Source organism: Nicotiana attenuata, unplaced genomic scaffold (genome assembly GCF_001879085.1).
Source record: "Nicotiana attenuata strain UT unplaced genomic scaffold, NIATTr2, whole genome shotgun sequence".
Classification (NCBI taxonomy): domain Eukaryota; kingdom Viridiplantae; phylum Streptophyta; class Magnoliopsida; order Solanales; family Solanaceae; genus Nicotiana; species Nicotiana attenuata.
In genome coordinates, this window is record NW_017670442.1 from 650,045 (window position 1) to 660,575 (window position 10,531).

The following is a 10,531-nucleotide window of genomic DNA, read 5'->3' on the forward strand; positions in this document are numbered from 1 at the left end:
AGGGCATGTGAAGCCTTGCCCCACAAAACCTTCAAGATATGCACAAAGAGTTAAGGTTCCATTACTCTTAACTCTTCAATTAACTAAACAAACTCATCTTACATGGTTCTTTGAACGCCTCATGAGACATTAGTGATTCTAGTGAGGTTAATTCCATGGGCTCTGAGATCCCAAAAAATTTAAAACAATTGTTATTAATTGAAGATGCAATCTTTTAAGAAGTTGAGAACGAAAAGGCAACTTTAAACAAACTGATAATAAGTACTCCCTCCGTTCCAATTTATGTGTACTTGTTTGATTGGGCACGAAATTTAAGAAAAAATGAAGATTTTTGGAATTTGTGATCCTAAACAAGTCAAATAGGGGCCCTAAGTATTTGTGTGATTATAAAAGCTTCTCATTAAAGGTAAAATTGTAAGTTTAAGCTAAATTGTTTTCAAATTTAGAAATGGTCATTCTTTTTGGAACGGACCAAAAAGAAAATAGGTTCACATAAACTGGAACGGAGGGAGTAATACATAACTGTGATGTACAATATAGAAACGTAATTGTGAATTTCTTACTCAGAACTACAAATGAGGTATGAATTGTACTGTCTAAGACGAAAAGGCTACAATGTTCGATTTTACAGGGTAAAGAGTGGCACTGGATTTCAATACTTGAGCTTCCTTAATTGGTATGATATGCCTACAATATGGTAGTCTCTCTTTATTTTTATTTTTAATTTTTTTTTGGGAGGGGATTGCAACTTACATTTCTTGCTTTGAAAAAGCAAGTGCATAAATGTTGATGCTATTCATGGAACAACACTTCAATTATTTATTTTGCTTAATCTGACCCCTTGTTTACTGGAGGAGCTCTGTGATATGCTGGTATTGTTGTTGGGAAGAACATTTGCCTGACCCCTTCTGCTTTTATAATGGGAAATATGATACTCGATGCAGCCTGCAAAAAGGGAATTCACGCCATATGAGTCACACTTTTGCAGAAGGAAAAACGATGATGCAGGAAAGCAGGAATTTAAACTGGAACGAAGTGCAACATAGCACATGTACGAAGATTCAATGGAGGAGAAAGTTTGAAAATCATAGTTCAGGTACATACCGAGATTAATCTAGCTCCAATCCACAATCTCTTTGGGGAAGGAAATGGCACGAGTAAACGACCAGCTCCATATATGGCCACAGCAAAGAAATGGAGTACCAAGCTCAGCGGGCTAGGATTAAGACCAGAGAGTAGAGCTACGGGTCCTGTTGAACAAGTACCCCCAAGACTCAAATAATCGAAACATGCTTCTCGCATCTCCTTCCTCGCTTGATCAGGAGAAGCACAGAACACCTTGTACAGTGCTCCAGCCAGAGTATTTATTGTTGAAGCCACTGGCTGCAAACAGAGACCAATACAATAATGAGTGACAGGCTAATTAAGTCATAAAAAAGAAACAATTTTTTCAATCCAGTGTTTCAGTTCAATTTGTTTGTATTCTTTTCAAGGGAAGAGCTATCAAATAGAGACGTATGTTTCAGAAATTAATCCCACTTCAAATAAAATATGATTTTCTGAGAAATTGGCGAAGCTTTCAGGTAAAAGATTTCTCATGCCACGTTAAAATGCAACTTTTCAGTTCATAAAACATGAATAAAGCAGTTAAAAGTAGAGAAAAGAATATGGATGTTTTAGCTAATGATAATTAAGCATATGTCCTTTCTCCTACACTTGATCAAGAAACTGAAATCAAATTTTCTTCTCAATAAGCCATAACACATATTACTACAAATCAGTCAAAACTGATAATAGCGTAAACCAGAGGACAGAGTCGGAGCTTTACCTTGCGCAAAGTATAAAAGGACTCCAGATATTTACATAACTCATCTGCATCATTCAGGTCGTTCAATGGCTTAAGAAGATTCCTTAACACTGCAATATCTGAAAGCGCAACTGTCATTCCCCCACCAGTTAAAGGATGGCGCATGTTAAAAGAATCACCAAGTAACAGAGCTCCAGGGGTAGGATACAGAGCAGCTGGCATGCTCCTATTTGGCATAGTTCTAATATGCCCCTTATCAATTGCAGTTATAAAAGCATCATGTAGCTCAGGTGGGACCTGAATAAATCAATAGATCAGTAACAGAAGCATGTCGGAAGGAATAAGAAATGTATCTTCAGAAACAGGAAGTTATATATGAGGTAGAAAAAAAATCTAGGGCTTGATAACTGGCAGTATATATTCTGATGTTTTAAAAGATTAGTACTATGTAAGGAAACTATAGCTACCTGGGGAGCCACCATAGTCTTCAAATAATTTGCCATATCACCATTAGCAAGAGAAGGAAGCTTTTGACCAGGTACATCGACCAAGCAGCGGATTTCTGTGCTACTAATAGGATAAAATAAGATGGGCGAAGGATCTGCCAGAATAACATGCCCATGGTTTGGGTATGGAAGTTGATCGTTCTCCAGTTCCAATACCAAACCAACAAAGCAAGATGGGATATCAACCTGCAAATGTCAATAGGTAACCACACTTACAATGATTCCAAGATCTAAATATGCCAAACTCAGCCCAACTCACATATATCACCAGGCATATGAAAGCACAATTTTTTGCTTGACCTGATGCATGCATATGACATCAAAGAAAGAAATCAAGCGACGTGTTTAATGGTTCTAAGTTCACCTTAGGGTTGCAAAGAGAGCGTCGCAAGTTTGAAAAGCACCCATCACAAACTACTGTAAGAGGAGCATGTGCTTTAAGTTCTTGACCGGCCTTCGTTTTGAACTGGACACCCTTAACGGATCCATTTTCTTCAATCAGGGATGTTACAGTGCCTTGCTCCAATCGTACACTGTACATAATTTAACAAAGAGCAGCCAGCTGATAGTTTGCAACTTTGTTAAGGAGAAGGATAATTACAAAAGCAAGACTGCATCAATTACTAAAAGCATGAAACGTGTCAAGCAGATCAGTTACAATAAATAGACTGCATAGGGAAAGCTTACTTGGGAAGAGTAGCTGCTTTTTCTCTCATCTTTTGTATGAAACGCCCATTGTGGAAGCTTCTCCCAGCCACATCAGAATGGAAATTTTCCAAGGGATAGGAAACATTTGTGCTTTTCCCATCCTTGAAAAGAGCATATCCAACCACCCGCTGGGCATCAATATCCTCAACACAATCTGCAGCCCAATGGAAAACGTCAGGAGTGCACTACCAAAAACAATTACGCAAACTTAGATTGGAAACTGAAATATTTGTCAATAATTCAGTTAAAACTAGAACTTAATTCATAGTTTATAGTAAAATCTAGTATTGGGCCTACCAGCTCTATCACAGAACTATCAATTGTAAGCTCTTTGTTTTGCTTTCTTTTTTCTTTTTTCTTTTTTTTTTCTCCTCTTACCTTCAAGGCCCAACTCAATCAATTTAAGATAACCTCCAGGCTGTAGCAACTCGCCAACAATCCGGTCGGGCTCTGTCAAATCCCTTTCAATGACAAGAACTCTTCGCCCTTCCTGCAACAGTGGCCAAAGGATAAAAAGTTTAGGGGCTTGGGGAGGATCAGGGCAATTGGTAAAAGCTCAAAAGATAAAGATTTTCTTGTGTCCTGCTCATGGACTAATAAGTTAACAAAAAAAAAAAAAAGAAACAAGTTGAAGGATCAAATGCCAAAATTTCCATGACAGCTAGAGACTCATAGTTTTTACCCCGGACCATTAAAATATCACACTTACCATCATGATATGAAAATTAACAGCACCATTATGTTGGATTAAAGATAATACACAACTCCGTCTTCCGAAAGTTTAACATATTTTCCTTCCCAAGATACAAACTAAGTTAATCTCGACCAACATCTTAGAATTCTGCTTGCACCATTTTGATATGAGTGGAATTGCAACTTATAGTACTTTTCCTATGGTTTCTGGTCAGCTGGCTTTTAATTCCAAAACAAAAATGAATTAATCAAGTCCAATTTTGCTCTGAAATTTAGTCCAATTAACTCTTGATAAGCGAAAGTGCCAGACTAAATTAGGATGGAAGGACTAGTTTATACGCATACAAGTAATTTAAATTCAAAAGACCTTCTTGAAAAGAGCTAAAAGTTACTCTTTACTAGAACTTTTAATGAATCTGCATATGCAAAAACAAATTTTCCTTCATCCCTCTTTCTAGACCCACAATATCACCTCACCAATAAGATAATTTCCTTTTCTTTTTTCCTTTTTTTTTAATGACGGTGGTGTCGGCAAGTTTGCACTCACCTAGACTATTCCACCAAGTACCTGTTAGGCTAGGCTGTTACCTTCCACCAGCAAAGACACCAATTAACTCAACCCACTAAGGCTTACGCAGATGAGACGAAACCATGTCGTGTTTTGACTCTTTCAATTCGTTCTTGCTTTCTCCGAAATGACGAATTAATCTTCTCTTAGTTAGAAAAAAAGGGTTTTTCTCTATAAGTAATATGTTAGGAAAAGGAACTTGGAAATTAAAAAATGAAAACAGTAAGTAGAAAACAGACAATAAGAGAAATTAGAAATAGACCTTGCCAAGGGTATGAGCAAGAGCAGCACCGGCAACCCCAGCTCCAACAATGATGATATCAGCATCGGACCCTTTTTCCAATTTGCATTCACCATTGATTAAATTGCTAGAAATTACGTTGTGGGTGTCACATTTTTGGCTGGTTTTAGGGTCTTTTTTCTTGTAATAGGTGGTTCTTAATCTTGGTCGCAAAATATAAAGAAGAAGGAACCCCAATAGAGAAACAAAGAAAGTGGTGACAATATATTTATCCATCATGAAATTCACCATTTTCTCGTTGGTAGAGATGAATTGGGGCTGTGTATTTCGCAAATATTTGGAAAAAGAGATCAAGGCTAATTTTTTCTTTCTACTTGAAGCAGAGGGCTGAGATAATTGTGGGGGTGTTTGGTTTGTTGACGCAGGAAAATTGTGTTTGGAGAAGACGAGGGAGAAAGATATATTGTGGGGAGTATTTATAAGCAGCATTTAAATCGGAAGTGGAGATCCAATTGGATCGTTTGGTTTTGGGTGGACATAGGAAGTACAGCAAAGCAAGAAGAGACAATATTGAAGTCTCTGGTAGGACTAACAATTAAACACCTCAAAGTTCATTGGCGGGACTTGAGTGAATAAAAGACTATGCATGCAAAATTTTGTATGTGAAAATTCTATAGCCAACTCCAACTTTTTGTTATATCAATAAGCATTAATCTAGCTAACTTCAGCTTATTTCAAAATTAGTAATTTATTTGGACCGAGGTATAATTATTGTTGTTATACTGTGATGACCCGATAGGTTATCTAGTATTTTAAACCTTAAATTTGCGTTTTGAAGTCTCTGATAGCTTCGTTAAGCCTTTCTCAATTTGCGTGCACAGCCAGGGTATTTTCCGGAAGGCTTCTATGTTAAATATTGATAAAGTAAGAAATTTTGCCTTTAAAATCTATTTGAGTTGACTTCAAGTTAACGTTTTGAGCAAACGGATCCGGATTCGTGTTTCGACGGTCCCGGTGGGTCCGTATGGTGATTTGGGAGTTGATCGTTTGCTCGGAATCGAATTCGGAGGTCCCTAACTCGAGTTATCGCATTTTGCCAAAAATTAAAAGTTTAAAGGTTTAGTGATTTTAAAGAATTGACCCGTGTTTGACTTTGTTGGTACCGGGTCCATATTTTGATTTCAGAACCCGGTACAGGTCCATTACTATATTTATGACTTTTCTGTCAAATTTGGTGAAAACGGAGTTAGTTTGACGTGATTCGAACGTCCGCTTGTTAAAATATTAGTTCACAAGTTTTCTTGAAAATTTCATTTGATTTGGTGCCCGATTCATAGTTCTAGGTGTTATTTTGGCGATTTGATCGCGCCAACAAGTTTCTATGATGTTTCTGGCTTGTGTGCATGTTTAGATTGGAGCTCCGAGAGTTCGAGTGAGTTTCAGATAGGCTACGGAGTGTTTCTGAACTTAATTGGAATATTGGTGCATCAGGTCAGCGGACTTCGTAAATGCGAGGTCTGGCTTGCAAATGCGAGCCTCCCATTTGCGAGCCTCGCATTTGCGAGCAGGGGCTAGGGGTGGACTTTCGCATTTGCGAGATCAGGTTCGCATTTACAAACATTTTGTTCGCATTTGCGAAGGCAGCAGGAATGTTCATACTTCGCATTTGCGAAGATTTATCCGAATTTGCGGGTTCGCAAGGTCGCAATTGCGACACCTGCACCTAATCAAAATCTGCATTTGACGGAATTTTCTCTAATTTTTCAAATTTTCAAACCTAGAAACTCTAGAGGCAATTTTCCAAGAACTTTTCTTCCCCAATTTATTGGTAAGTGATCCTGACCTATTTTCTTTCAATCGTTTCATTACATCTCATAAGATTTCAACCTAAAATCTAGGATTTTCATGATAAAAATTAGGAGTTTGGTTAGAATTAGGGTTCTTGTAAATTGGAATTTAGATCTCAAATTGAGGTCAGATTCCGAAATAAATTACATAACCGAGCTCGGGGGTGAATAGGTAATCTGGTTTTGGTCCAAATTTTTGATTTGGACCAAGCGGGCCGCGATCGATTTTTGACTTTTTGGGAAAAAGTGGGAATTCTAAATTTATGCATTGTAATTGATTCCTTTAGTAATATTTGATATTATTGAGTCAATTGTGGTTAGATACGAGTGGTATGGAGGTGGATTCTAGGGGAAAGACCCCGGTAGAGTTTTGAGTTGACTGCGAAGTAAGGTAAGTGTTGAATTTAACCTTGATTTGAGGGAACTAGGAACTATCGGACTATGTGCTATGTGAATTTCATGTGTTACGGCATTTAAGCGAGGTGACAAGTGCTTATACGCCGCTGAATTACTTGTTTTCCCTAATTTTTCGCTTTTTTTTAATTATCTCCTTCCATGCCTTAGTTGTTATGTGCTTTAAATGCCTTCTATTCCTTATTTGCTACTTTTTAATCATTGTGATTTGAGTTAAAAATGTTAGACCTTTTCATGCTTTATGACTCGCTGCTATTTGTCTTATTTGACTTCGTTGTACGTTCTAAATCGTCATTTACCGGACTTGTCTTGCTCAGTAATATTACAATTGTGGATTCTCAATTTGGTATAGACCTTCCTTTCTGATTCAGCTTTATATATGTCAATGGTAGAGGTTCTTGTGATTTGAGTTAGTGATTTGATTGTACTCATTGAGTATTTGGTACTGATATGGTGGATCGGATTGCAAGCTGCAACAGTGAAATAAGGGTGGATTAATATGATGGGATAAGGGTGAATTTGTATTATTAAGGTGGGACCGAAGCACGCCGCAACAGCTGAAATAAGGGTGGATTGATACGGTGAAATAAGAGTGAATTATGATACTGAAATTGTTATATGGCGGGATCGGGTTGCGCGCCGCAACATATATATTTATTTATGATTGTTGATATTGTTACAGTGGAATAAGGGAGGATTCTATGTTGTACGGTGGGATCGGGTTGCATGCCACAACAATTTATATGTTTCTATTTCTTGGAGCTATGTTGGTTTTCGGCATTTACTTACAGAACTTTAAGGATTGGTAATTCTGATTGTCACTGGTTCTTATTTGAGGATTTAGCTTCTTTTTTTTCCAGATAACTATCTTATTTCGTTCTGTATTTCTTTCTCCTGTTTTATTATATACAATGTACAAGTTGTAGTGTAAGTGACCCGTCTTAGCCTCGTCACTACTTCATCGGGGTTAGGCTCGGCACTTACAGAGAATATGGGGTCGGTTGTACTCTTACTACATTTTGCACTTCTTGTTAAAATTTTGGAGTCGGTCTCAGCGGGGGCTATTAGCGTGCTTGGATTGGCCAGCTTGGCGGAGACTTGAGGTACAGCTGCTCAGCATTCGCAGCTCCTAGAGTCCCCTTTCATTTTTATTTAGCTGTGTACTTTCCTTCCGACGGCTTTATATTTTTATTTAGACCCTTATTTGTACCATTCTTGTAGCTCGTGCACTTGTGACACCGGGTCCAGGGTTGTATCAGATATTTTCGTTGTTGTAGCTTCCGCATTTTACTTTGGAGTATTGCAGTTCTTTCAGTCTTTCTCATTAATTAATTTAAACTGTTGAAAACATATAAATTGTTCTAACGTTGGCTTGCCTAGCAAGTGAAATGTTAGGCGCTATCACTGTTCCGACGGTGGGAATTTTGGGTCGTGACAAGTTGGTATGAGAGTACTAGGTTACATAGGTCACACGAGTCACGAGCAAGCTTAGAGTCTGGAGGATCGGTACGGAGACGTTTGTATTTATCTTTCCAGAGGCTATGGAGTTTAGGAACAAAATTCACACCTATTCTTCTCCATCGTGCGATTTTATTCTATCATTGACGATTGAACCCTTCTGTTCTTGTTCTCTCGTAGATGGCGAGAACACGTACTACATCTTCAGCTGGACAGCAGCCGGAGCCCCCAGTGGCAGCTCCCTAGGGGCAGAGGTCGAGGCCAAGGTTGCGCTAGAGGCGAGGTTGAGCTCAGCATAGAGCTCGAGTGCCAGTGCCGGCAGTGGAGCCTCAGGTAGATTTTGATGGAGAGGTTCCAGCTCAGACTGCACCTGTTGGACTAGCTCAGGTCCCGGAGGGATTCATCGCCACCTTAGTGCTTCAGGACGCTCTAGTCCGTTTGGTAGGCTTTATGAAGACTGTGGCCCAGGGTACATTTCCTATATCACCAGCCATCTCTCAGGCTGGAGGAGGAGCACAGACTCCCGCTACTCACACTCCGGAGCAGATGGCTCCCTAGTGTAAGAATCCAGCAGCCCCGCCAGTTAAGGTAGTTCAGCCGGTTGTTGCGGCACATGCCGGTGATGGGCCAGCCATGTCTTTTGAGGGCTTATTGAGATTGGACAAGTTTACCAAGATCTTCCCAGATCACATTAGTGGTGCAGCTTCTGAGGACCCACAGGATTATCTTGACCGCTGCCATGAGGTGTTGCGGAGCATGGGTATAGTTGAGACCAATGTGGTCGATTTTGCTATGTTTCAGATGACGGGTTCCGCCAAGAGATGGTGGAAGGATTATGTATCTACCAGACCAGCTGGATCGACTGCTCTTACTTGGGACCAATTCTCTCAGCTATTTCTAGATAAGTTCCTTCCTATCACACTGAGGGAGGATTACCGCAGGCAGTTTGAGCCTCTCTAGCAGGGCAGTATATCAGTCACTCAGTATGTGACCCGTTTTGTGGACCTAGCCCGTCATGACCTTCTTCTAATTCCTACTGAGAGAGAGAGGGTGAGGAGGTTTATTGAGGGACTCACTCACCCTATCAAGCTACAGATGGCCAAGGAGATCGGGGGTGAGATTTCTTTTCAGGAAGCTGCGAATGTCGCCAGGCGGATCAAGATGGTTCTTTCACAGGAGAGAGGGTAGGGGTCTGATAAGAGGCCTCGTCATTCCGGTGGCTTTAGTGGTGCCTCACCTGGAGGCAGGGTTACTTTTGGTAGGGGCCATCCTCCCAGGCCATTTCAGGCGGGGCTTCAGGCATCCCTCGATGCTTCAAAGAGTCGTGGTCCTTGTGTGCCTTATTCCGGGCAGCCAGCCTACAACGCACCATCAGCTCCTATTAGTGCGCCTCCGATTCAGAGTTATCACCGTGGTTATCCGGCCCGTTTGGGTCAGTCTCAGTTTCAGTAGCCACAACACCAGCATGGATGTTTTGAGTATGGTGGTTTTGGGCATATCAAGAAGACCTGTCCGAGATTATTGGGCGGCACACTACAATAAAGTTCTCATAGACACCGGTTGCACCACCGCCCGCTCAACCAGCAAGAGGTAGGGGTCAGGCAGCTAGAGGTAGAGGTCATGCCGTTAGAGGTGGAGGTCAGGCTGCTAGAGGTGGAGGCCAGCCATCTAGAGGTCGTCCTAGAGATGTAGTTCAGAGTGGTGGGGCCCAACCTTGATTTTATGCTTTCCCAGCCAAGGCTGAGTCATCTGACACTGTTATCACAGGTATTATTCCAGTTTGCCATAGAGATGCTTCAGTTCTAATTGGTCCGGGCTCTACTAATTCCTACATGTCATCCTATTTTGCTTCATATCTGGTTATGCCTCGTGATCCTTTGAGTGCTCCTGTGTATGTGTCCACACCTGTGGGAGATTCTATTGTTAATGATCATGTCTATTTTTCGTGTGTGGTTACTATTAGGGGTCTCGAGACTAGCGTAGATATCCTACTCCTCAATATGGTAGATTTTGATGTCATCTTGGGTATGGATTAACTGTCACCCTATCATGCTATATTTAATTGTCATGCCAAGATAGTGACTTTATCCTTGCCGGAGTTTCCTCGATTAGAGTGGAGGGGGACTCCTGGCCATTCTACCAATAGGGTTATCTCTTATATGAAGGCTCGACATATGGTCGAGAAGGGGTGTCTAGCTTATTTGGCTTATGTCCACGATTCTAGTGCGGAGGTTCCTTCCATGGATTCAGTACAGTTGTTCGTGAGTTTCCAGAGGTGTTTCCTACTGA

At 40.5% G+C, this 10,531-nt stretch overlaps 1 protein-coding gene across 1 annotated transcript; it reads right to left on the reverse strand.

Moving 5' to 3' along the window:
* Nucleotides 1-512: 512 nt before the first annotated feature.
* LOC109239474 (squalene epoxidase 3-like) lies at nt 513-5,075 on the reverse strand. The gene is made up of 8 exons (XM_019406043.1): nt 4,545-5,075; nt 3,400-3,511; nt 3,001-3,175; nt 2,678-2,846; nt 2,275-2,499; nt 1,829-2,104; nt 1,105-1,383; nt 513-945 (listed from the first exon to the last, which is right to left on the reverse strand). Exons 1-8 carry the CDS (start codon nt 5,010-5,012, stop codon nt 829-831), a joined length of 1,821 nt encoding a protein of 606 aa, XP_019261588.1. The 5' UTR covers nt 5,013-5,075; the 3' UTR covers nt 513-828.
* Nucleotides 5,076-10,531: the final 5,456 nt, after the last annotated feature.